The sequence below is a fragment of the Canis lupus genome, chromosome 20 (genome assembly GCF_003254725.2).
Source record: "Canis lupus dingo isolate Sandy chromosome 20, ASM325472v2, whole genome shotgun sequence".
NCBI lineage: Eukaryota > Metazoa > Chordata > Mammalia > Carnivora > Canidae > Canis > Canis lupus.
The window spans coordinates 41,346,326-41,372,601 of NC_064262.1; the positions used below are offsets into that span (position 1 = coordinate 41,346,326).

The following is a 26,276-nucleotide window of genomic DNA, read 5'->3' on the forward strand; positions in this document are numbered from 1 at the left end:
CCTGTTAAAATGTTAGCGTATCATCTAATCGTGTAAAGAAAATTAGTGGGGATGCCTGGGTGGTTCAGCAGTTGAGCGGCTGCCTTTGGCTAGGGGTGTGATCCTCCGGTCCCGGGGTCGAGTCCCACATCGGGCTCCTTGCGTAGAGCCTGCTTCTCCCTCTGCCTGTGACTCTGCCCCTCTCTCTCTCTCTCTCTCTCTCTCACTCAAGAATAAATAAATCTTTAAAAAAAAAAAAAAAAGAAAGAAAATTAGTGGAACCTAAGAATTGTAGTCTAGGGTTGGAACCTGACAAAGAAATTGAGAAGTCTTGTCATAGACTAAGAATGCTAAAATATATAGCTTTCTGACCCTCATTTTCCCAGTTGACTGCTTTTCTTAATCATGAGAAGATGATTTATTTGCATAAGAGGGCAGAGGGAGGGCACCTGGGTGGCTGTCGTCTCATTTAATTGTCTGCCTTCAACTCAGGTGACCCCAATGCTGGGGTCCTGGGATCAAGCTGGGGCTCTCTGGTGGGGGCCGGGGGGTGTCAGTTTCTCCCTCTGCCCCTGCTCTCTCTCTCTTGAGTGTGCTCTCTCTAATACATAAATAAAGTCTTTAAAAAGAGCGTGGAGGTGGGGGCACATCTGGGTGACTCGGTTGGGCGTCTGCCTTTGGCTGAGGTCATGATCTCAGGGTCCTGGGATTGAGCCCCCATGTTGGACTCCCTGCTACATGCAGAGTCTGCTTGTCTCCCTCTACTTCTGTCCCTTCCCACTGCTCCTGCTCTTTCTCTCAAACAAATAAGTAAAATCTTAACAAAAAACAAAAAAAGAGGGCAGAGGGAAAGTGACTGAAGCCCTGGCACAGCAAATCCTGAGGCAGACAGAAGGGGGCTGAGGAAGGAGAGAAGGTCTCTTGAAATTTCACTCTGCAGTAGTAACAGTGAACTATACTGTACTGGTTCCTGTATATACGTTAATTCCTTTAATTCTGTCTCTCAACAACCCATGATGTGGGTATTAGTATTCTCATTTTATAGCTTAGCAAAATAGCCTTGCTAAGGTCCAGTGCTAATAGGTGGCAGAGCCAGTATGGAACTTGGGGCTGACTCCCAACACTGATGCTAAGGGCATCTGGCAACACTGTTCTTTCATGGCTTTTGCTATACAGCTTTTAGACAGCTGTAGCTTTGAGATACAGCTTACCTGGAAAAGTGATCTGCATTCCAGTTATTACTGTTTGTTTTTTAGGTAAGAAACAGATGAAAATATTTTGAGAGATTGATTAAAAACTAAAGTCTAATGAAATTTATTTTTATCCTTATTTTGGTAGATTGAAGAAGCAAACAAAGGGGGGAAATTTATTTAGGAAAAATAAGTAGATCCAGGATTCCAGTAGAAAAGAAAATTAAAATTGAGAAATAGCAGAGTAACTCCAATTAGGAAAGCGGCTGGTTCTTGCTGAAGCCAAAAGCCTGATGTCACATTTTTTAGAGCTATCTATCCCAAAAACCTTTTTTCCAGCTTATTTTACCACTATTATTAGCAAAAGAAGACCCTACTAGATTATTCTGAATCATGGTCCTAATACTGAGAATTTGAAGGAGACCTCAGAGAGTATCTGATCTTACAGCAGATCTTACAGCAGACAGGAGGGAATCCCCTCTACACAAAATCCTGCCATCTATTCTGAACAGAGCTGGTAGCTGAGCTAGTTCCTCCACTTCCAGCCTTAGGGTTCTTCCTGCCGTACTAAGGGACTTCATTTGTAGAAATGGTCATTAGCCTGCCTTTTCAGGGTTAGACTTTAATTAGATGCCAGCCCTTAATTTCTGAGCACCTTCTTAGCTGATTTTTCATTTAAGCTGTATCCTGCTCATCTTCACTGACATATACTACCCTGTGTGGCCATTTCTCTTAGAGTAAAAGAGCTAGACACACTGTGTCTGTGCTTTGGCTTATTCTCGTGAGTAACCTGGAACTCTTTTCTACTCCTGTAGAAGGAAACAAGCTAAATTGATTCCTTCCCTTCGTTACTAGTGACGACATGCCCAGCCTCCATGAAAGACGAGCTAGAGTGACCCAGATGCCAAGTATCTGCACTTGAGAGATTTTCCTTTAGTGCTCTCAATCATGACTGTGACATCAGTGCTTCTCATTCCCTCTGGTGGTCAGACCTGCCCCTCCACCCACCATGTCTTATCCCTGTGCTCTCAGAGACTTCTCTTCCTCTATTCTCTTAACACTACATAGCATCAAAGCTGGTCCCCAGAGCTCTGTTCCGACCTCTTTTATCCAACTGAGGAAATAAAGCCCAGAGAGGCCTTGTGATTTGCCCAGGAACACACTGTGAGTTGGGGGCCCAATAAGGGTTGGAGCTCAGACTTCTGATCTGACTGGTTAGGCCAACATTCTCACCATTTGCAGCCCTAACCCAGCATTCCCTGGATACATCTTAGCCAAAAGAATGACTGAATTTGAACATAATTTTTATTTTTTTGTGTTGTTTACACATTTATTTATCTTTAGTCAAGTAATTAAATACTGATGTATTTAATGTATTTATTTGTTTATTTATTTATTTTATTTAATGTATTTAAATACATTAGATCCTGAGATAAACTTCATTTGCGATGTGGTCTCTGTTTCTGGTTTTGTTCATTCTCACTGGTTCAGGTTGGATTGAGATAGTTAGACTCCCCAATTCCTGACTCCAGCTAACACAGCACCCTGCATGGCCCGCCTCTCACTTTGTCTGAAGGACTTAGATGTTAGAGCAGCATAGATTACTTACAATCAGTAAGTGCCAAATCCACAGTAGTCCTGTTTTCTGGTGTCCTCTAACGTGACCTCCTGGGGCTCTTGGTGACCTGCAGCTCTTATTCCCACTTCCCTGTTACCAGCCTATTGCAGAGGCAAAGATTCCTGAGAAGCGAGCCTCGCCATCCAAGCCAGCCTCTGTCCCGGCCCTCAGGCCTGGCTCCAGGGGCACCCAGACTGTTCCAAAAGCCACAGCTGCCACCAGTCCTGCCTCTGCGGGGTCAAGCAGCAGGAGCCCCCCCACACCTGTGCCCAAGAGGCCCACTGGTGAGTACTGTCACCCTTCGCCCCCATGGGAACTAGTGGGGAGAAAGGTGAGGCCTTGGCTTTGCCCAGCCCCAGCTCCAGCCAGCGTCACAGAAGGCCCTGCGTCTGTTTGTGCACTAGTCCTTAATGGGGTACACAAAAATTGGACCCTTGATCTCCACACGAGGCTAGCAATTATGTATATTCAGAAAATTCTTGAGTAAAAAGGATTCTCATGGACTCCCAGATAGGAATTACTGTCCCTTTCTTGGTAACTTCACAATACTCAGCACATCATGGTCATGGGCTTACCTAATAGAAAAGAAATGGTTCAGTGCCACTGGTGTATGCTGAGAAGCCACTTCTGAGACCATGTGGAAGGCACGTGCAAGGCTGGAGAAAAGAATGAGATAGAATGCATGGCCACGTATGTTCCGGAAGGGCATGGTCTTCACCCTTTACTCCACATTTATTCCCAGAGACTAGCACAGCTCGTGGCCCAAAAGGGACCTCCAGTAATTGTTGAATGAATGAATGAATGAATGAATCTTAGGATTAGATGAGCCACTCACTAGGTCAGTTTGTTAAACATTTAATGTTCAAAAGTGTATGTTTGTGCAGCTGTCAAGACTGAGGGAAAACCTGCAGACATGAAGAAGACAGCTACAAAGTCTGTACCAGGTAACACCCCATCCCCCACTTTGTGGAACCCTAATAGAAACCCCTACCTCTCTGTGGCTGTAAGGCTCCCTTCTGCTCTCTCTTCCTGAACCCTTGTTATCTCTCACTCTTACCTTTGCAGCTGACTTGAGTCGCACCAAGACCACCACCACCACCAGTTCCGTGAAGAAGAACACCACTGTCCCTGGGGCAGCCCCCACGGCAGGAGTGGCTCCCAGCCGAGCCAAGCCTACACCTCCGCCTTCCCGGCCCTCTGGGACTCCTTCCTCAGACAAGAAGCCCATGTCCACCAAGCCCAGCTCCTCTACCCCGAGGCTGAGCCGTCTCTCTACCAATGCTTCTGCCCCTGATCTGAAGAACGTCCGCTCCAAGGTTGGCTCCACGGAAAACATCAAGCACCAGCCTGGAGGAGGCCGGGTGAGTCCAGGTGGCCGGGGGCCCTCAGCATGCTGGCCCTTGCTACTTCCCCTGCCACACCCACCTGCTATTCCCCAGGCATGTCTTCACATCAGCCCAAGGCGCCCACAGAAGAGGAAGGGCAGTTCAAGACATCGGATTCAGTGCTAGAGTCATTCAGCCTGGGCTCCAAGTCCAGCTGCGGGCTTTCTCTTCCTATCTCCATCAGAGGAGCTCCTGTTCTGGACTTTGGGGTTTAGGCTTACATTTTTGTTTGGAAGCAAAAGGGTTCTTTTTACTTAGTAACAAGGCAACAGGGGAGGACTGTAAGATGGTGTGAAGGTGAGAGATGTGCTCCCTACCCCTGTGCTGTTTGAGTGGCAAGCGCTGTAAGAGGTGGGAGCCTTGACTTAGGCAGGCTGCCTGAGGGAGGACAGGGTGTCCTCTCATGGCTGGGATGACTCGCTGCTGCAGGCCTCCTACTTTCCTAATTGGCAGGGCTGCCCTGGAGAGTCGCCACAGAGTGCAGCAGGGCAGGCCCCTGTGCTTCACGAAGCTCAAGGATTTTCTGGTTGTATCTACCCCAGAATTATTTGTCAGCTATTAGCAATGATGGGAGGTAGTGGCAAAAGTCCCAGTTTAAGTCCTTGGAGCAGTAACCTTCTCATTTCCTATGTGATTTTCTCGCACTTAAACTACCACCTCCCACTCGGTAGGATAGCTTAAATCGCTTCAACCCAGAGCCTTTAAAAAATTGAACGGGGCCCAAAATGAGGCAGAGTCCTGGTATTTTTGGAAGACACTGGGATTAGTCTGGACTAAGCCCCTGACAGTGGCTTTTGCTAAGAAGCTGTGGCTCTGGCATACCCAGTGCATGAGCCCATCTCCCCCTTCCTATACTCCTCTAATGCTTTCCTTGGACAAAAGTTACAGGTAGTCTTGGTGGGGAGTCAAGTGACTTGGCCTGGTGATGAAATTCTTTTCTGTTCCAACATACCTGAATAGTGTGATTCTTCCCATCTTCAGTAGTGGCTCCCTGTTGACTATGGCAGCTTGGGGTGGGGACATCTGAGTGGGAGGGCATTGTGATTGAAAAACACGCGCTCAAAATCACTAACTTAGTCCTCCTTCCCACCTTCTCTCTGAATGGTGTCTTAAACTCTTCCTCGGGTCTCAAGACTTTGGTCTGCAGCTCCTTCCCCTGGCTGGTCCTCTCTGGGAAATGGTGTTTTTTTTCTGTAGGAGCAAGGATGACCTGCTTCTGCCTGGTGGCCTGGCCTGGATTTGAGTCCCCTACAGCTTTCTTCCCTTCTTGGCATTTGGGCTCTTACCCTCTTGGTTTGAAACATGCCCTCCCTTTATCTCCATCCAGGCCAAGGTAGAGAAAAAAACAGAGGCATCTGCTCCGGCTCGAAAGCCTGAACCTAACGCAGTCACTAAAACAGCTGGTCCCATTGCGAGTGCACAGAAACCACCTGCTGGGAAAGTGAGTTTTATTTAGACTTTTACCTCTGGAAGGTAAAAGATGATAAACTGTTTCTTCAGCCTAAGTCACTTTCCCTTCTATTGCACTTTTTTCCTGTCCTTAACTGGTTTCTACTTTGCCCCCGCATTCCCTCCTCTTTGTCAGATGACTGACTCAGCCATCAGAAATATTTTTGTATTAGCCCTGACAGTAACAGAGTTGGGAGCCCATTACCCTTTGGGGAATACTCATTCAGCTGGATAAAATGGATCCAAAAACCTTCAGCCACTTCCTTCACACTGACCTTGATGTGAAACCCCACCTGTTTCATATGTAAAAACACACACCATGAGCATCCGGATTCTTCTACAGTGAGACATGGTGTTGGCTAGTTCCAGCCCCAGGAACCCTGGAGCACTGGTGCTTTATATTGACCTAGGAGGCCCCTTTCATAACATGCTGGCTGTGGAGATAGTTTCATTTGCCCTGGTTCCCCATGTCACCTCCTCACCTAAAGTTCAGGAGCTCATTCCCACCAGAAACCCATTCAGCCCAGGGATTGTACAGGTACGCGGAATCTCTAGGTTCTTTCCTCTTGCCTCCACATCTTGGAACTAAGCCCCTCCTGCTTGCTATGGGAACCTTCTTCCCTTAGCTGTGGCAAGTAGGTGATCTCTAAGCCCAAGGAGTTGATACAGTCGATGAGCTTTTGAGGGGACTCCTCTTAGAGGCCCTGTGGGTCTCAGGTTGAGAGCAGGGTTTCATTAGAAAACGGTTTGTTAACCAGTTATTTATCACTTACATTGTACAGAAGGCATGAAATAGTAAGAGGATTGGAGTTAGAATTTCTCGGGGTAGATTGCTCTGTGGAAAACTCTTCAGCTTGGGGCCTGCTTCATTTGTGAAGAGCTCTGAGGCAAAGGAAGGAAGGAAGCTGGCAACTGTTTCTTTTCCAGAAGGCTCAAAGAGAATTCTTTGTCCCTGCCCTTAGAGCCTGGGCCTTTGTGTGGCTGCATTCCAGGGGGAGCCATTCATAAGCACTACAGCATTGAGGTGTATGCGCCCCACCCCCACCACACGCCCGCCCGCCCGCCCAATTAGGCATCACTGCAGCTCTGCTTGAAGCCGGTTCTCTTTGCTCACAAAATTCACAGGGCACAGGATTGGACATCTGGTGGATAGAAGGAAGTGTTTGACCCTTGAGTTGAAAAAAAAATCTAGACCAGAATCTCACTGGTCCTGTGCTTTCTGGAGCCCCCAGCCCCGAGACCAACAGGCTGCTTGTGGAGTGTGGCACTGCTGAGGCTTGGCCTGTGCTCCCCCTGGTGTCCTGACTGTGCACGGCAGCTCCTGCGGCCTCTGTTCTGTTTGCATTTGTAACTAAGCTCTGATGTCCCTTCTTTCCTGCAGCAGATCTGTGCCCCTGGAGCCAGCTGCCCAGTGCTTCTCAGAGCAGCCTTTCCTCCCATAGAGGGTCTGGCTGCTGCAGTTCCCAGGCCCAGATTTAAGGGAAGTGCCAAACTTGGGTGAGGACCATTCCAGATGAGCAGGACCCTCACATAGAGGAGTGGCCAGACACTGCCGTGGCTCTCAGGGAGGGAGCAGGCGGGTGCAGGGGCAGGGCTGCTGCTGGCTGGGCCTCGTGAGCCACAGCCCAGCCCCAAGGAGCAGTGAGGAGAACCCCATAGCCCTTCAGCATCTGCTTCTGTCCTTGTGTCGTTTGTTCCTGTCTTCACTCCCTTTCCTACTTCCTTCAGATTACTTCCCCTGTGCTTCCCCACCGCCATTCTGCTGCAGCTGGGGGCAGAGCTGTAACAGCACTCTTTGTCAGTCACTGTGATCACGTGTGGACTCACTGCCTGCCCCGTGTTGGTTCTAACCAGCCCTCTCCCTTTGTGTTGTTTTTTTTTCTGTTCTCTAACACTCCAGGTCCAGATAGTCTCCAAAAAAGTGAGCTACAGCCATATTCAGTCCAAGTGTGGTTCCAAGGACAATATTAAGCATGTCCCTGGAGGTGGTAATGTAAGTATGAGCTCTGGACAGCTGGTGTCTTAAGGCCCAGCCTCTGGTGGGCACAGAGGGGAGAGGACCACCTGCCCTCGCTCACTGGGACACGGCAGCCTGGCCCAGGCCTTGTTTCTAGATGCCGGCTAGTGGAGTGAGGGGAGGCCTCCATGCTCCGGTGTGTTTAGATGACTGTTTCTAGGAAATCCCTCAATGTAATAAGCCAGTGACACCCACTCGGCATCTTCTCACCCATCTTCCCTGTCTGCTCTCCTCCCCTCTTCCCCTTTTGTGAATCATCCTCCTTTTACTCCCTCAGCCGTCCTTTTCTCTTCGGCCCCTTCTTCCATCCAGATGTTCTTTCATCATGCTGCCCTCCTGTGCCAGCCCTAAGCTCTGTTGGGGACACAGGTGACTCTGGCACCCAGGGAGGCCCTGGCCTAGTGGTAAAGAACAGCCTGTTGGCTCTCCACGTGTCCCTGTGACAACGCCCGGGCAGGTGGGACTCCAGCACATGCTTCTTTCCCCGCCCTAGAGTGATGGAGCCCCTCCTATCCAGTCTCCCTTGGCTTCATTCGATTCCTTCTCCCTACTGCCTTGAACTGGACTGAGTCCTGCTCCACTCATCTTTTCCATTTTCAGGCTGGGTCCCTCCTGCCCCCTCAGCTGCCCCCTCAGCCATCCTGCCCATGTCTCACAGTCTCCCCACCCAGTAGTTCTGTTGTGAGGGATCAGCCTTATGTCCCTCTCTTGCCCCATACAAGTTCCCTCACAGCGCCTCCTTCCAGTCACTTCCCCTCCAGTGGCATTCCTGCCATGGACAGAAACTGCGTCCTGACATGGAGGTCGTGCCCCTGCCTGGCTTGGTAGGTGCCCAGACGTGAGCCAGCCTGGTGTGGGATCAGCTGAAGTGGGTGAAGCGTTTAAAGACAGTATCTGGTTCAGGTGATAGAGATCCAACTTATGAGGGCCCCAGGTAGGCATCGGCTTTAGCTTTTTCGGCCTAGATGAAAGCAGGAGGTGAGCAGGGGACCCTGAAGGAACTGGTCCTTGTGTGTTTGACAGAAACGCATTTAGTGTGGTGTGTGGTGCATGTACGAGCATCATTTATCACCTGCTGCGGTCTTCCTACACAGCTTACACATGACTTCCAAGATTATTTTTAAGATTTTTTTTTTAAGATTTTATTTATTTATGAGAAACACAGAGAGAGGCAGAGACCTAGGCCAAGGGAGAAGCAGGCTCCCTGCAAGGATTCCGATGTGGGACTCAATCTGGGATCCTGGGATCATGCTGAAGGCCGATGCTCAACCACTGAACCACCCAGGTGTCCCTAAAGCATTTATTTAAAAATATTTTTAAAAATTTATTTGAGAGAGAGTGCGTGGGGTGAGGGCTGGGGGAAAATGACCAAGCAGGAGGCAGAGGGACAGGCAGACTTCACGCTCACTGCACAGCCTGATACGGGGCTCGATCTCACAACTTGAACCGAAATCAAGAGTCAGCCGCTGAACCCGGGCACTCTGTAAGCATTTTATTGTAGGAGGCTCCCTTTAGACAGAGGCATTAGGAAGTGGCCTGGGAGAACAGTATTTGCAGGTGGGAAGAGGAGAATGAGCAACCTGGATTGTCCTTCTTTCCCTCTTCCCCTGCATAAAGCCACCACAGATAAACAGGCCATGGACAAAGAGCAGGCCTGCTGTGCACGTAGAACAGGGTCACAGGTCACACACAAACCCCGTTTCCCCCTGGATGGGGATTCTGAGGCAAACACCCAGAGGCGTGGATCCTGGAGCAGGATCCCAGCTAGTGGTCCAGAGTGCCCTGTGTACATGCATGTGTCCTCCTCGAGAGCCAGCAGGACATGAGGGCAGGGAATGTAGCAGGTTTAACCCTGATTTAAGATGTTGTGGCCGTTTTTCTTCCATTTCATCCTCGTGAGGGGAGACGTGTGTGTGAAGGGTTCTAGACCTGGCGGCTGTGTCATTTCTGCAGCCTGTACCACTGTGTCCAGCAGGCTCGAGGTGTCACAGGCCAGTGGGGCAGACTGTGCGAGTAGCTAGAGCGAGGTAGAAGGGATGCCGGGGTTGGTGGTGCAGTGAGAGGACTGCAGAGGTGGCATGGCATGGCTTCTGCTGGCCATCAGGCTTCGCTGGGGGAGGACATCTGAGAAATTCATGTCCTAGGCCAGGGAAGTGGCACATATCTCCCTAAAGCATCAAGCACAGGTGAGTGGCCAGGGGAGGATGCTGCCAGGGTGTGGGTGGGATTGTCTAGAATGGACTGTGGCTTCTCTGCATACCAGCCTCAGGAGGCAGAGCTACGTCTCATATAGTGGGCCTTGTTAAGTGAGGGTGACATGGTTAAGCTTTTTAAAACTTGCAGCTATAGAAAATTGTTAAATACATACAAAAATAGGGAAAAAATTACAACGAACTGGATATACCTTTTACCTGGCTTCATTTATTATCCTTGTGGGCAGTTGTTTGTTTTTTTAAAATGTATTTATTTTAAATGATCTCTACACCCAGTGTGGGGCTCGAACCCAGGCCCGGCGATTAAGAATTGCACGCTCCAAGCCAGCCAGGCGCCCCTCCTTGTGGCCAATCTTACCTACTATGCATACTGTCCCCTGCCCCAACAATTTTGAAGCTAGGCCTAGATACATCATTCATCTGCAAATATTCCATTTATAACTTCAAAAAGATAAGAACTCTTGAATGTATCGTGTGTGTATATATGTATACGTATGTATGTGTTTGTAAAACTCCCACTGATGTGTTAAAATAGGTTTGCTTATTCAAATCAGGAATACAACTAAGGTCCATAAGTTGTGATCGGTTGATGTGTCTCTTGTCTTTTATAATCTTAGGTTTCTTTTACTCTATAGGCTCCCTTCAATTTTTTTTTTTTTTTTTTAGCGGTATTTTTCATGAGTGAACCAAGTAGCTTGTCCCAGAATCTGGATTCTGCTGATTTACATCCCTGTGGTTTCATTTAACATATCCCATTGTCCCTTGGTATTCTTTACATTAATTCAGGTTTTATTTCTTCCCCCAACCCCCCAGATTTTTGCAGGACTTCCATTGATAGTGGTGGTATTGTCAGGAGGCACATCATGTTCCACTCTTTGGTTGTGTGTGTGTGTGTGTGTCTTTCTGATGGCCAGTACTTAGATCCATGCATTCAGTAGGGGTGTACTATGGTGAGACTCTAATTATATCAGTCCTTCTTTGCTTATTGGCCAGAGTATATCTATAAAGCCCAATTTCCCCTAGTCAGCTATTCTTTACTTAAGAACCAGGCAAGAGATAAAGAAATGGTGGCTTCAGCGGCAGAAGACTCTCTCAAGAAATGTGGGCTCCAGACCTTGGCAAGTGAGCTCCGTACCTCCTCATGGGAGTCTCAGGGATGGCACAGAGGAGTTTGCCACCATTGCTGCGGGTCACAATTGTCTTGGTTTAAGGAGCTGCCAGACATTTGGTTGAGAAAAGTACTTCCCTGTGTTCTCATCTAGAGAGAATTGCAGCCTTGTTGGGAATAGGAGACAAAGCAGAGGTTATTTTGTGGGTGATTGGTACTTTGTAAATGATTACTGAACGTGTGAAGCAGTTAATGTCCTGGTGATGCCGTTGTACCTTCAAGAGATGATGTGGGACATCTGGGTGGCTCAGCAGTTAAATGTCTGCCTTTGGCTCAGGGTGATCCCGGAGTACTGGGATCAAGTCCCACATCGGGGTCCTTGCATGGAGCCTGCTTCTCCCTCTGCCTATGTCTCTGCCTCTCTCTTTTCTGTCTCTCATGAATAAATAAACTCTTTAAAAAACAAAAACAGTTGATGTGCAGAAGAGGTGGAGTGAAATTAGAGCCAGGGAAAGCTTTGAAGAAGGTGACCCTTGAGCTGGCCTTTAAAGGACATGGAAGAGGGACTCCTGGGTGGCTCAGCAGTTGAGGGTCTGCTTTCGGCTCAGGGCGAGCTCCTGGAGTCTAGGATCGAGTACAATGTTGGGTTCCCTGCAGGAAGCCTGCTTCTCCCTCTGCCTATGTCTCTGCCCCTCTCTCTTTCTTTCTGTGTGTCTCTCATGAATAAATAAATAGAATCTTTAAAATAAATAAAGGTTGGGAAAGAGCAGTGGGCTCACTAGGCTAAGGAGCAGTATGAGCAGAGAGTGAGAATGGCTCGAGCAAGCTGCAGATTCCGGGAAGTTACTCTGTGGCAGGCCCTGGGTTGTGGGTGGCCATGTAAAAATGCAGTAGGCATCACAGATGTTCTCTGGCAGTACAGTGGAAACCATATTTCCTGACACTGAAGAAGAAAAGACTGGGTCCTAGAAGGTAGTCATTGGATGACATTGTGATAAAACCCCACCAGAGGGTGTGCCAGCTGCCGACAGGGCTCCCTGGAGCCCTGCATTAAGGGCCTGACCGCAGTGGAAAGCCAGGCTCTTCCATAGAACCAGGGAACAACTGGGCCACTCATAGGCCAGACCCTGGAGTTTTCATCCCAGAACCCAGTGCCCACCTGTAGATGAATCCTTTCCTAAGTTAAACACATGCCATCAGTCCCCATAGCAAGATGCTTTTCCAAGGCTTCTTCAGGGCAGACATCATTCAAAGTTTGTTGGCCACCTTAAAAGCCTGGCCAAGTACAGAGGACACCCAAACCAGTCTCCATCCCCAACATGATTCATTTCAGATAAAAGACTATTCATCCTTGTGATTCCTCACCAACTATGGACAGAATGTCAGATGAGCAAAAGGCATTGTAGAGCCTGGAGGCTGTGCTCGGTTGCTGCAGATGTGGGGTTCCAGGCTGCTGGCTTGGGCTGTGTGAACATACATGACTGCGCTAGGCGCTGCTCTTTGGGAGAATGAGGTGGCTTGTGCATAAAGTTAGTACCCTTAAATAATGAGCAGAGCAACCAAAACTGAACATTTCTCACATATAAATTAGCACAGTTTTGTTGGTGGTGGTTTGTTTGGATTTTTTTTAATTCATGAGAGAGAAAGAGAGAGAGAGGCAGAGACATAGGCAGAGAGAGAAGCAGACTCCATGCAGGAAACCCAGTGTGGGACTCAATCTCGGGACTCCAGGATCACACCCTGGGATGAAGGCAGACACTTAACTGCTGAGCCACCCAGGCGTCCCTGTTTTTAAAATTTTTATTTGCACTTATTTTATGCAGTATTTACTCCTGGGCCATAAGTTTTTGTTTCTTCGGTTTCTTCTGGGATATCTTTTTCTTCTGTGCAATCTGCCCTTCTGGTTTAGGAACAATCTGCTCTTTTTCAGTAATGATCATCTCTGCAGCAGGGGAGGGCTCATGAACAGGTGAATCCAACCATATAACTTCTCTGCTGTATCTTTGGGGCTTTGTTCATCTGGATGTTCTCCATGAACAGGGAATCTGCATCTCAACCCTTAAGTTCCACATTACTCTCTGCATTTTTAAGTATGTGTAGAAAAATTCAGCACTCTTTTTGGGCCACCATCCCTGTGTCCAGCCCCACTGTTTGGCCTGGGCACACCTACCAACTCTATCACTCTACCATCGTGGCAATGGCACAGCACACATTGCTTCTGCGAAGTGACATCTTTCAGATACTTGGTGGCCTACTCTGGAGGGCCTGGGTGGTTTCATATGTGTTCTTAAAGTGAACACGAAGATTTGAACCTCTTTATTTGCATGATTTTGTAGGGTTTTCTGGGTCAAGTGAATAGCAAACCATTTCCAGAGATCACCTCACACTGCTTACGGGAATAGCTTATGTTACTGTGTTTAATGGAAATATCCAGTGCTGGGAGGGGATGGTGGGTGCCCATTGTCACATTCCTGGAAAGCAATTAGTCCTTATGCTTAAAGAAGTTTAATACATATAGTCTGAACCTTTGACTAGCTAAATTCTCGGTGTCTTGCTTGCGGGGTCATCAGAATTGCCATGACTTCTATCCACAAAGATGTTTATTGTTGCCATGGTGATTTGTTTTTTAAAAATTTATTTTAGAGTGAGAGAAGAGAGAGGTAGAGGGGGAGAGAGAATCCTAAGCAGACTCCACACTGTGTGCAGAGCTCACAGGGCTTGGTCCTATATTCCCAAGAACACAACCCAAGCTGAGCCTGAGAGTCAGATACCCAACCGACTGCACCACCCAGACACCCCTATTGCTGCCATGGTTTTAATGGTGAAAAATCTGAAAAAATCTAAATGTTCAATATCAGGCATGAGTTAGGTTTATGTAAGATCTCACAGGGTAGATTATCATGTGGCCCCCTCTTTGCATTTCTCAACTTTTGTGGGAAAATGCTGGTAACATGAATTAAGCAGGGGTACACGTCATAGATGGATACATTCCTATGCGGTCAGCTAGGAGGGAAGAATGCTCTGGAAAGACCTGGGAGGGGAACACTGAAACATCATTCCAGATTATCTCTGAGCAAAGGGTTGATGGGTGAGATTTCAGGTGGAACAAAATGACATTTCGGGAGATTTGGATCCAGAAAAATGGGAGAAGACCTGCCTGGCAGCTGCACAGCTAGGGCAGGGAGGAAACAGCCTGGCGTGTGTGGGAACATTGGTTTGGTCTGGCTGGAGGTGGGTCCCAAAGCAGCAGGCAGGGCGAGGATGGATTTCCACTTGGGGATATGAACCTGACCTTGAGCAGACTCAGATCAGTCCCTTCGCAGGGAGAGGAGAAATCTGAACGTGGAGAAGATTATAAAGGGAACACAGGTTTGGCTCTGAAATACACCCTCTCTCTGAGGCAGTAATACTTTTGTGATTTGTTTCTCAGGTTCAGATTCAGAATAAGAAGGTGGACATCTCTAAGGTCTCCTCCAAATGTGGGTCCAAGGCTAACATCAAGCACAAACCTGGTAAGTGCTGTCTGTCCCCACCCCTTACCCCAGCATGCCTGGGGTGTGTGGTCCTGGCAAGGCCCCCAGGTTTCGCCTCCATGCTTTTGTCATTCCATAAAGACTCCTGTAGCTGCCCCACCTAGGAGGCGGTGATGGAAAGCACAGGGTTGAGTGCCTGGTGGTGGTGGCAGTGGGGAGATCTGGGTGCAGACCTCTTAGGTGCACCTGATGAGGGGTGGGCGTCATTGTATCAAGGACCAGCTTTGTGTGCGGTGCTCCTGGACTGCGTGTCAGGAGCTGATGCCACAGAAGTTGTCAGATTAGCAGGGGCTGTTCCTAGGTAGCGGAACATCAGCTGCCAGCTCTGGCAGGTCCTAGAGTTGTCCGGGAGCATGGGCCAGGCCGCGGCTAGGGACCTGACTGCTCTAACCATGCACGATCGACCCAGCAGCCCCCAGCAGAGGCCTCCAAACAGCAGGGACAGTGGGGATGCGGCCTGGGCTGAGCAGAGCATGACAGTGGACCTGCAGGTAGGCAGGTACGGGCAGCAGGCCGTGGCTGGCAGACCTGGCTTCTCGCAGGTCAGGCACCAGGGGCCAGTTCCCTCCCGGCAGGATGTGCCATCATCCATTTTAGAAAGTGTTCTGTTCAAGAGGATCCGAATGACTTGGCCCTTAACGCACCTTCATTTTCCCCCTTTTGTCTGGAAAATCCAGTTTTGTGCCACACCTACTTCAGTAAGCCAAAGCCACTGAAGCCAGGCTTGTGGCTATGGGGGAGGGCTGGGTCAGTGTGCAGGAGAGCTGCAAACCTGACAGGGGCCGGTGCTCTGGTTTGGGCTAGGAGCCAAGGAGATGGCCATGTGACAGCAGGCTCACAGGGAAGCCAGGCTGCTGGGCGTTGAGGGGGAGGCCCCAGATCCTGTGGCAACTCTGGCTGTGAGCTCGCCCTGGTGCACAGGCCACCTTCCTGGCCCAACTGTGCCCGGGCCCCAGCACTGGTCCATCCGTGCCTGTCCTTTGTCATCTCCCTGCCAACACCACTCCTGCCTCTCCTCCTCCTGCTGCACCACAACAGAGCCACTTCCCACGTTCCTTCTTCTCACTGCAGTGAAGTTTATTTCAGCAGCTCAGACGACCCTTCATACTCTCTCCTGACAGCTCAACTTCAGGGCAGTCACTCCTCTTTTCCAGCATCAGTTCGAGCAGCTGTGAAACAAGAATCCCGACCCTGACATGGCATTTATTAAAAGGAAGCTGGGGCATCCCGCACCCCCCAGTCAGTCACAGGCAGTTGTTACATTGCCAAGAGAACCTAAGGCAGCACAGTCAAGGCACCTTCAGGAGCTTGGTTGGAGGCTGTGCTGTGGGGCTGTGGTGGAGTGAGGGCAACTTCTCTGTGGAGATGCTCCCGCTGGCCAGGTGCAGGTTGTCAGCCTGCCTTTGAGAAGATGAGCCGTGTGTGACAAGCATGTGCACTGTCCTTCCCTCCTTTGTCCTCACAGCCATTGGGAGCGGATCACATTTTCCCTGTTTCTGGACCCAGCTCATAGCAAGTCCTTGACCAAGCTAGGATTCCTGTTCCGGCCTCCTGGCTTTGCCTGTGTGACTGGTGGCTTTTTGGTTCCAGGTGGAGGAGACGTCAAGATTGAAAGTCAGAAGTTGAACTTCAAGGAGAAGGCCCAGGCGAAGGTGGGCTCCCTCGATAATGTGGGCCACCTGCCTGCAGGAGGTGCCGTGAAGGTAGTGAGGGGGCAGCAGGGGAGGGAAGGATGGAGGGGGACACAGCCGGGGTGGGGGCGCAGGGTGGGGATGCTGTGCAGCTAGAGTCTGGGTCCCAGCAGCTAGGCACCTGTCACCGCCCCTCAGTATGGTCAGGAGTCCTGTTTCCCCCACACTGTTGTGTTTTCCCTGTGTTCATCATCAGTTCTGAGTGAGGCAGGAGAGGTGAAGAGGTCCCGGCCCAGCTGTCTCTGCCTTGTGTAGCTGGAGACCGTATCTCTCCCGAGAGCCATGGCCTTCCTTACTTTTCTGAGCCCATCTCCCCCATTTCCAAACGGGCTGTGGCCTAGGGCACAGATCCTCCACAGAGTGGGTGGTCTACATGGCACAGTTCTCCCCAGCTACCTCATGAGAGGGCATGTGGGGGTGGGCTCCGTGCTGGGCCTGGGAGCAACGTAGCACCTTTTCAACTGTCAGGCCTGCCCCAGGCTGGCCTCAGGTGGGCAGGGCTTCTCATCCTCAGGACTGGCTGAGCCTCTCCTGCCTTCCCTCCTTCCTTCCCTCCCTCCCTCCTTCCACAGCACCGCAAGACCCTCTGTGTGCCAAAATGCTGTCTATCCTCTGTTCCTTGTCATTGGGTGGAGGCGGGGGGGCGGAACCAATGGGGACCACCTCTTGCAGGCTCCCAAGCAGGAGGAAAGCCTGCAGCTAGCTGCTCAGGGGAAGGTGAGCAAGGGGGAGGGCAAGGAGCAGCTGTGGGGGGCCTTCCCTCCTGCATCTGACGCCCGGTGCAGGCCTAGCCTGGCCCAGCCTCCGTCCCATCTGCTGTCAGCGCTCCCGTTCAAGGCCTGACTAGCTTCTATGAATATTTGGGGTCCTGGTCCTCCTCCGTCACAGGCTCGTGGCTCATGGCTCCGTGCCTTGTGAGGAGCCCGGCCCTAGTCCATCCTCGAGGGGCACTAGCTCGGATGTGTCACTTATCCAAGGCCACATGGCGAGTACCCACAGACCAGGGTTTACACCTGGGTTTTCTGCCCCCAAGTCTTGTGTTCTTTTCTTTTTATTCACATCACCCTCCTTTCTTTATTATTTCTGAAATTGTTTTTCTAATACAGAGGCCCATCTCCTTCACTGTTCTGACTAGAGAGCACTGTAAAGTCTTCATTGTCACCTTTTGGGCATGCTGGGGCCCGGGTGTTCCAGCTCTCTCCAGTGGCCTCCCACTGGCCTTCCCTCTTCTGCTTTTCTCACACTGAGTGTTCGTTGTCTGCCCCCTCCTCCTGGGAAGCCCTGCAAGCCCCGAAGTTCCACTAGGTCACACCTCCCTGGACACCTTCCTCCCTCCCCTGTGTCCCCAGCACAGAAGGAGGCCTCAGTGTCAGGTGGGAGCCGTCTGGGGTTCACTGGGTCGGAGGTGGCAGGCTGCACCCCTCCCAACTGACTTCAAGCTTCCAGAGCTCCCCAGTGGACCTACAGCACCCCTGCTTCCGAGCCAGTTCCAGCCTCAGTGTCTCCTGATTGCTCCCAGGGTTTTTGCTGCCAGTCTGCTGTCACTGCCAGCTGTTTGGTGTCACCCTTACTGAGAAGCCTGTACCTCTCACCTCTCACCTCTCACCTCAGGAAGCTTCGCCCTTCACAGAGGGGTCTCCCAGAGTGTATCACTAGCTAGGCTGCATGCAGGGGGCACAGAGCCTGTGTTCTTCATTTGTGCCAGGCCTCCCGGGAGTGGGGAGCAGGGAGGACCTGGCCCAGATTCTTCAGACCACTGTACCTTAATCCAGTTGGGGGGGGTGGGGAGTAGGGAAGGGGCTGTGTGTAAACCCACCACCACCATCAACCATCCCACCTCCTCCCCGACTGACCCTGCACTGTCTCCCCCACTGTTTCATTGTAGACTGAGGGCGGTGGCAGCGAGGCCCCTCCGTGCCCGGGCCCCCCCGCTGGGGAGGAGCCAGCCATCCCCGAGGCAGCGCCCGAAGCTGGCGCCCCCACTTCAGCCAGTGGCCTCAGTAGCCACCCCACCCTGGCAGGGGGTGGTGACCAAAGGGAGGCCCAGACCTTGGACAGCCAGATCCAGGAGACAAGTAAGTGGCTGGGCTTGGCCTGAGGGCCAGCCGGGGGCCCTGCCACTGGCTGCAAATTGAAACTCCTTTTTTTTTTTTTTTTTTTTTTTTTGACTAGAGTGTGGCCTAAATTTTAACCAAGCAACCTTTTATTTTCCAGGCATCTAATGATGACATTCTGGTCTCGTCTTCCGTCCCCTGTGTTCCCCCTCTTGTGTCCCTCGTGACCCTCTCCCTTCCCTCCTCCCGTGTCACTGCAGATTGAGACCTACAGGCTGACGTTCCGGGCAAATGCCAGGGCCCGCACCGACCACGGGGCTGACATTGTCTCCCGCCCCCCCCACCTCCCTGGCGGCCCCAGCGCAGGCACCCGGGCTCTTGGCTCCCTGTCCCGGGCTGCTTTCTAGACCCCACATGGCTTGGGTGCTGGGCTGCCCTCCAGGCCCCGTGCCCTTCCCCCACCTCGCTCACCCAGGGCAGCCACAGGCCCACCCCAGACCTCCTCTCCTCCCTGCCCTGGGCCTGGCTCCTCGCTTTCTTCCTGTCCCTTCCTGGCGCACTGCTCCGCACACCAGCTTGGGAGGTGAACGAGGTGGGGAGGCCACCTGGGGGTCTTGTGGGATCTAGGAGAGGGGAACTGGATTCCAACCTCCTCTTTGGGTTTTTCGGACCAAACCCAAGAGACACTGACATAGCTGTCCTCCTCACTGGGCCCACCCGGAGGGAAGAATGGAATTGGATGGCCATGTGGTGGCCAGGTGCGGACTGCATCTCTCAGAACCCGCGAAGCCCCTGCCTCTCCCTTTCATCCCTCGGTGCTGCCCACCGTGCAGGTGGGGCCAAGCGCGTCTCACCCTGCCCCAAGTTAGCTAGGGGTCAGTCCTGCCTGTCCCTGCTGCTTCCCATACCTGCCTAGCTGCTGTCACACTTCTCTTTTCTTGTTTTATCCTTTTTTTCTTTTTTTTTTTTTAATAACCTAAAAACTGGTAGAGGAGTTTTGCAGGTTGAAGCCATGTCTAAATGAAAGTCCTCAGTAGGTGTTAAAGGAAACAGGGAGGGGAGGTCCTGAAGCCTCCTGCCAGGGGGTCAGGCGTCAGGGGCTGCCCTGGCCTGGGTGGCTGGGGGCCCGGGAGGCGTGGACGGGGCAGGTGAGGTGCAGGGGCTGTGGCCTGATGAGCAGGTGGGGCACACTAGCGGCTGGGCAGAGTGTGGACTGGTTGTTCTGGTATTTTGTGTGTATGCTGCTTTTCTTTTCTAACCAAGAGGCTGGTTTTGGCATCTCTGTCTCATTCCCTGGGATCTAGTGGGAGGTACAAGTTCGGGGCTGGAGAAACAGGGAAGGGCTATGGAGGTCAAAGTCCTCCAGGCTTGCAGGCCTAGGACACCAGAGCCCTCAGTTACCGGTGAGCCCAAGCTGTCCAGAGCTCAACATGGGTGATTGGGAATCAGGTATGGAAATTGAAAAAGGCATGAGATAGGCCATCTCCCCGCCCCTTACAGCCTGACTGGGGATGGGGGAGAGGTGGGGCCAGCCTGTGGAGGAATGTCCCAGCTAGGCCCGCTCTTGGGATGGCTGCAATGATGAGAAATCCCGGGAATTGTATTGACATGAAGATTCTTATTGCACTTGTATTTTTTTTTTTTGTATTAAAGTTTGCATGGTTTCTAATAAAGGATTAAAATGTAACAGTTTGTAGTGAAATGGCCGGGGAGTCTCTGAGGGCTTCTCCTCTGGAAGAGCATTTTCTGCAGTGCAGACTTGCCCCTGAGGAGGCCGCCAGCCTTGGCCCCTCGCCCTCCCCGCCATCACTCTGGCTGTCTCTCTCGGAGCCGAGAAGTTAGAGGTCCTTGACCTAGGTTCAGATGGCATCTCCACGGATTGGGAGGTCATCTGGGCCAGTAGGTTCTCCCGCTTCAGAGGTAGCGTTTTCCTTGGGGAGGTTTGACACCACATCCCCAGCTCCCTGAGCACAGACTACAGGGATCTTGTGGACAAAGCGTTCCCCAAGCCAAAGACTGCAGAATGGTTTGTGCCAATGACATCAGGGCAGCACCCATGTTTTGTCAGCAGGAAGAAGCAGTAGACTGTGCAGGGCCTGGAGGTACCTATGCCCTTCTTGTCCCAGTCCCACAGAGGTAGAGGTTGACAGATGGCTCTTAGTCCAAGGGTAGGGGTGAGAGGTGACCCTTACAGAACAGAACACTAAGTGGGCTGGAACAGTCATTGTTGTGAGGGGCTGTCTGGTCCCAGCTCCCCTGTGTCCCCCAAGCCAGAGAAGTGAAGGCTGCCTGCCAGCGAGGAACCAGAGCCCGCGTGCTGTGTACTACCTGCAGCCACTTGGGGGTGCAACGTTTCTGTACTTCCAGTTTGCTTATGGCTCAGCCATTGCCTCTGTCAATCTGTGATTCTGTTGTACCCATTTCAAGAGTAAATAAAGCTCGTGATGTCCCACCACACAGGCCCCGTCCGTATCTTCTGTATATCCTGGCTTGTCTCCACCCCCTAGCTCATCCCCTCTGAGACATCAAGGGACTGATGTGCACCACAATCCTGATGACCCTCTGGGAACTGTGGATGTGACAAAGGGGAGTCCCCACTCGTGACAGGGCTGCCATATAACCCGAGGCTGGTTAAGGCTCAAGTGGCCTTCCTCAGCTGCCTGTAGAACTCCTCCCCTGGTTCCACTTGGAGCTGGGAGGTGGCAGCCAGCTTCAATGAGCACACATCGCGAACCACTGGCCGGGAGAGGGAGGCCCGGGCAAGCCCATGCTCCACACTTGCTGTCCTGGCTTGGAAGCACAGGGCCCACCCCGGGGCGGGCTTTAGGCCCCTTGAGAAGCAGGAGTGTGGGTGCTGGGGCCCCAAGAGAGGAGCCCCCAGCGGAGAGCGATGCTCACAAGGGATAAATAGAACTTTATTTTAAATAAACATTTGCACTCTGTACACAGCCCCAGCAGACATAGGGCTCAGTCATCAGCTGTCTTGCGCACGTCAAAGCTGCCACAGGGCCCACGCAGCAGCTCCGCCAGCAGGGCCAGCAGCTGCCCATGCTCCTGCTGCACGCCAGGTGGCAGAGCGGCCAGCTCGCTGCGCAGGCTCCGCTCCACCATGCGGCCCAGGGCCCGGCGCAGCTCCCTCAGCAGCCGCACGGTGCGGGAGTCGCCCTCCAGCCTCAGCAGGTCGCTGTCACTCAGTGAGATGGTGGCCCGGCGCCCATCATCTGGGAGAGGGAGGAAGAGGCAGCAGAGAGCCAAGTGAGGCCAGCCCCCAAGGATACGGGCTAGCCTCCACGGCAGCAGGGTGGGGAGTGTGCAAGTACCCAGTACCCACCACGGATGTGGACATCTCCGTCGGTCAGCAGCAGCACGGCCAATGGGTGAACCTGGGAGGAGTCCCGGACGAAGACACTGCCATTGGACTTGACAGCCATGAAATACGTCAGCCATCGGCTCCGGAGCCGCGTGGCCTCCCTGGGGAATAGAGGGTGGGGTGAGCCCACCCTTCTGGACCAGGCCAGCCCAGCCACTCCTCTGCGCCCCACCTGCCTCCCACCTGTTAATGGTCGACTTGTGCAGCAAGATGTTGCCTGATTTGGTCCTGTAAGTGACGCTGTTAGGCTTGAACTTGCCCTGCCGGGTCACCTTGCCCTGCCTCACCTATGAGGGTAAAAAGAGATGGGCGGGCTGAGTGAAGAGCTGGGGGTGGAAGGGGGGCTGGGGGCAGCCAGGCCCTCCCTGGAGGCAGCACCTGGATGAGGTTGGGGTAGAGGCCTGCCATGAGCACGCCCTTCACCAGCTCCTCCTCTTCGCTGTACTCGTTGCACTGGGCAGAGGCCAGGGTGCAGTCTGAGGGCTTCCCCACCAGGAAAGCCTCGTAAATGTTCTCTGAGAACTGCTTGATGAGTCCTGGGAAGGTGAAGGCGGGCTAAGCCACAAGGCTGGGGACCCACAAGCTGGGCCTTGGCCCAGTGCGGCAGAGGGCGGTTGGTGGAGGCCGGGGCATCCCACTGACCGTGGATGAAGCGCAGGCTGGGTGCATAGAGCAGGTTCTCTTCCAGATAGTTCTCACGGGAGCTGCGGTCCTGCCAGCGCAGCACCTCCTCCCAGCCGGCTACAGCACGCACAAAGGCCAGGTGGTCACTCCCACTGTCGTGGCTCAACAGTGCCTTCACCTGGGAGGGAGTAGGAGGGGGTGCCAGGGTCACAGGCTGAGAGGGCCAGGGGTAGCTGCTTCAGGACCCAGGGTGGGGGAGGGGCTGGGGCTGACCTTATCCACTTCCGCCCGGTTCTGCAGGCTACTGCTGAAGGGGTCCCGGGTGAGGCAGGAAACAACCACCAGCAGCGGGTGCAGGCAGCGGAAGATGGCGGCCAGCACTATGGCCTTGGCCAGCCGGGGGTCGGTGGAGATGTGGGCCAGGCGCTGCCCCAGGGTGGTCAGGTACTCCCGCTGGTCCAGCACTCCTGCAACAGCTCAGCTGTCAGTCTCCCTTGAGAGCCGACGAGCAGCAGCCCGGCCCTGCCCCGCCCCACTCACCGATCTCCTGGAGCAAGATCACAGCCTCATCCACTGCCTTAATGTTCGGACTGTCCACGGCCTTGGAAAGGAACTCCACCGCCTATAGCAAGAACCAGCCAGACCCACCATGAGCCCCGCATCCCGCCCGTCCCTAACCAAGCCCAGCCCTTGCCCAGCCCCGCCTCTGGCGCACCGTCTTCTCAGGCATGTGGATCTTGGCTTGTAGCACCAGGTTCTCCAGGGGAGTGCGGAGAATCTCCGGCACTTGGAAAGGGACCATTTTCTCCAGCCGGCTCCGTGGGAATAGGTGGTAAGCAAAGCCTGACTGGCAGCGGCCCGCCCGGCCCCGGCGCTGGATCACGTTAGCTCGGGACACCCACACGGTCTCCAGGCAGGACACCTGAGGGAGGGGGCGGGTAAGTGGCCGTGCCGATGCCAACAGGCCTTCCTTGGTGCTCCCCCTCGCTGGCCTTCGCCTCACTCAACCCCTCAACACTCCCCGCCCCCACAACAGGGACACCGAGAGCCCACGAATATGGCCTTCTCCAGACACACAGGGCTGGGCCGAGGCAGATCTGGGCTACGGGCCACCTCGGAATGTGTAGCTCTTCCCCCAGGGGCCGGCTGGGCTTAGGAGAGGGGTGCCACCTTGGTCTTCAGATCATAGCGCTCCTCTTTGTGCAGACCACTGTCCACCACGTGCACGATGTCATTGACCGTGATCGACGTCTCCGCGATGTTGGTGGCCAAGACAATCTTGCGTACCCCAACTGGCGGCTGCTGGAATATGGCCTTCTGGTCCATCATGGGGATGTTGGAGTGCACTGGTGGGTGGCAAGAACATGCCAGTTATGGGCACTGCTCCTGCTCCCTGTGATGAGCGCACAGGGCAAGGATTTGGACCCCATCTTGATGAAACTGAGGCCCAGATCAAAACTATGCCTGGGAAAGGTGGAAAAGCCAGCACAAGTAGGGCAGCCTGGTCAGAAATCCAGGCACCTTGAGTCCCAACTGGCTGAGTCCCCAGGCCAGAGGGCAGGACTGGTGTCCAGGGGCCGTCACGCCTCACTTGCACCCATGCTCTCACCTGGCAGGATGAGGTACTTGCTCTCGTGCATGCCCAGGGCCTCCTGGAGGCGTTGCTGCACTCCTTTGATCTCCTGCCAACCAGGCAGGAAGCAGAGGATCCCACCTGTAAAGGGGCCCTACAGGCATGAGCTGTCACTCTCGGCAGGTGGAGGTCGGGGGGCAAAGGGCAGAGGGGAAAGCACCCACCTGGTTCCCCTCGGGCATCGATGTGCAGAACCAGATCAGTCACGAGGTCCAAATCCAGTGCACACTCATCCTCAGACTGAGGGGTGGGGTGGGGGTGGGGGGGGAAGAGGCCACAGTCACAGCCCCAGGGCAAGGCACTCAACAAGTCACCCCCAACCCTCATCAAACCCTTGCCCAGAAGCCATGGTTTCCTGTTTCTATCCCAGAAACTGAGGCTTGGCAGCATGAACTCACCCTAGGCCACTGCACCAAAGGGACAGGGAGGAGGGAAACCCAGAAGGGGGCTGGGGGGTGGGGGGGGACAGCGAGCAGGTGCCCTCACCTCGTGGTGCCGATGCCGGTGTGGGTACTGGTGCTTGCCCAGCTTGGCCAGGATGTCCTCCAAGTAGTGCTCCTTGACCGGGTACATGAAGCCCGGCACCTTGATGACAGGGCAGCCACCAAAGTAGCGGGAGAAGCGCTCGTTATCACCTGTGGCACTCATGAGCACCAGCCGCAGGGCTGGGTTGAGCCGCTGCAGGCCCTTGAGCAGAATCAGCAGGAAGTCTGTATTCACGTCCCGCTCGTGGACCTCATCCACGATGACATGGCTCACACCCTCCAGGCTGGGGTTGCTCTGCAGCTTCCGCAGCAGGATGCCCACGGTGCAGAAGAGCAGGGCCCCGCCACGGGCCGGGGGCTTGCTCTCCAGCCGTACCTGGAAGCCCACATTCCGGCGCAAAGAGGGGCCCAGTTCGTGGCTGACCCGCTGTGCCACGGACACGGCGGAGATGCGGCGTGGCTGAGTGATAATTACATTGCAGCGGGCGCCACGGCCCTCGCTCACATAACGCTCCAGCAGTAGCTGGGGGATGCGTGTGGTCTTTCCGCAGCCCGTGTCCCCAGAGATGACCACCACCGGGTGCTGCTCGATGGCATTGAGGATGGTGTCCCGATGTGGGTCCACAGGGAGCTGGGGAGCCTCCTGCCAGACTGGCCCTCGCCGCCGCCACAGCTCCAGCAAGTTCTGGCTCAGACGTACTTCCTCTGCTTCTGACAGAGGCACGTAGGGCTTGCCTGTAATAGGGTCACTCAGGGGCCCCGAGTCCTTGCCCAAGGGCAAGATGTCATCACTCTGCAGCCGGAGCTCTGGGGAGATCCATGAACTGTCCACAGGGTACTGGGGGATGGGAGAAGGAAGCAAAACGGTGAAAGACAGATACCTTCTTCCTCATTCACTCGTGAGCCCCTCCACACACTTCTCCTGGGCCAGGTGCCGAGGCCCAGCGCGCCAGCAGGGGGACTGCCTCAGGACTCTCTTGGGCGGGATCCCTGGGTGGCGCAGCGGTTTGGCGCCTGCCTTTGGCCCAGGGCGCGATCCTGGAGACCCGGGATCGAATCCCATGTCAGGCTCCCGGTGCATGGAGCCTGCTTCTCCCTCTGCCTATGTCTCTGCCTCTCTCTCTCTCTGTGACTATCATAAATAAAAAATAATTATTAAAAAAAAAAAGGACTCTCTTAGGCAACACTGGGTGGCTCAGGGCAAGGGCACTCCCAGGCTCCAACGTTGGGGAAAACACGTAGCTACTACTGCCTGCTGCACATAGAGGCTTTCAGTCAGAGAAGACGGAGGTGGGCGGGGGGACTAGGAAGGGGTTCTCTTGGTTCTCTTACATGGTTCAGGAAGGTTTCTATCTTTCGGAGGATGGGCTCAGGCACCTGGATGGTACACGGCCGGCGCTGGGTCTCACCCAGCTCACGCAAGGAGGCCAGGTTATACATGGCATGGGTAAGCGGCTCGTTGTTGCGGTCCACCAGGCCCAGGCTCTGCGGAGACACGTACAGCTTGATCTGTCCCTCTGCCTCCCCACAACCGGCCTGGGCAGACTCGCGGCTTGAGAGAAATCATGCAGAGCAACAACCTCTTTCTAGAGATTTTAGTCTTTGGCAGACATTGTACACAGGAAAGTAATTAGGAAGGAAAATATAAATCTCCACCCCTGTCCCGCTATTTAAACTAGTTAAAAACAATTCAAGAGAAACAGTATTTGCCATGTCAAAAACCTGAGTGATACCCCTCAGAAACCTCTCCTTGAGCAACCGGGCCCCCGTAACAGCCAAATCTTGCCTCTATGAATTCCCAGCACGGACCTCCAAGCCAGATGGGCCAGGCCCTTCGTGACCCCATCACCACCTCACAGCACCTCCACTTTCACTGCCTCTCCCAAGCACACCCCACCCCTGCAACCTTTCCAGTCTGGCTGCTACC

The 26,276-nt window shown here is 53.2% G+C and overlaps 2 protein-coding genes across 39 annotated transcripts in view; one reads left to right on the forward strand and one right to left on the reverse strand.

The window, feature by feature from the left end:
- MAP4 (microtubule associated protein 4) overlaps positions 1 to 20,692 on the forward strand; it is a 204,789-nt gene extending 184,097 nt beyond the window's left edge. For 13 of the 33 annotated variants that reach the window (XM_035703261.2, XM_025455686.3, XM_025455682.3 and 10 more), the window contains 9 exons: positions 2,888 to 3,071; positions 3,672 to 3,731; positions 3,853 to 4,148; positions 5,500 to 5,613; positions 7,522 to 7,614; positions 14,390 to 14,471; positions 16,083 to 16,195; positions 18,069 to 18,258; positions 18,398 to 20,692. In XM_035703261.2, the coding sequence (XP_035559154.1) occupies positions 2,888 to 3,071; positions 3,672 to 3,731; positions 3,853 to 4,148; positions 5,500 to 5,613; positions 7,522 to 7,614; positions 14,390 to 14,471; positions 16,083 to 16,195; positions 18,069 to 18,258; positions 18,398 to 18,405 (1,140 nt within the window). In that variant the 3' untranslated portion in view covers positions 18,406 to 20,692. The remainder of the gene's footprint in view (positions 1 to 2,887; positions 3,072 to 3,671; positions 3,732 to 3,852; positions 4,149 to 5,499; positions 5,614 to 7,521; positions 7,615 to 14,389; positions 14,472 to 16,082; positions 16,196 to 18,068; positions 18,259 to 18,397) is intronic. The other 20 variants (XM_035703268.2, XM_025455683.3, XM_035703256.2 and 17 more) reach the window with 7 other exon arrangements.
- Positions 20,693 to 21,131: 439 nt separating this feature from the next.
- The window catches only part of DHX30 (DExH-box helicase 30), a 29,402-nt gene continuing 24,257 nt past the window's right edge, over positions 21,132 to 26,276 (reverse strand). For all 6 annotated transcript variants that reach the window (XM_025455708.3, XM_025455704.3, XM_025455702.3 and 3 more), the window contains 13 exons: positions 25,682 to 25,834; positions 24,351 to 25,187; positions 24,029 to 24,104; positions 23,841 to 23,945; positions 23,402 to 23,577; positions 22,947 to 23,153; positions 22,772 to 22,853; positions 22,505 to 22,698; positions 22,250 to 22,409; positions 21,986 to 22,143; positions 21,791 to 21,894; positions 21,569 to 21,708; positions 21,132 to 21,458 (listed from right to left, as the gene is read on the reverse strand). In XM_025455708.3, coding sequence (XP_025311493.1) covers positions 21,205 to 21,458; positions 21,569 to 21,708; positions 21,791 to 21,894; positions 21,986 to 22,143; positions 22,250 to 22,409; positions 22,505 to 22,698; positions 22,772 to 22,853; positions 22,947 to 23,153; positions 23,402 to 23,577; positions 23,841 to 23,945; positions 24,029 to 24,104; positions 24,351 to 25,187; positions 25,682 to 25,834 — 2,646 coding nt within the window. In that variant the 3' untranslated portion in view covers positions 21,132 to 21,204. The remainder of the gene's footprint in view (positions 21,459 to 21,568; positions 21,709 to 21,790; positions 21,895 to 21,985; positions 22,144 to 22,249; positions 22,410 to 22,504; positions 22,699 to 22,771; positions 22,854 to 22,946; positions 23,154 to 23,401; positions 23,578 to 23,840; positions 23,946 to 24,028; positions 24,105 to 24,350; positions 25,188 to 25,681; positions 25,835 to 26,276) is intronic.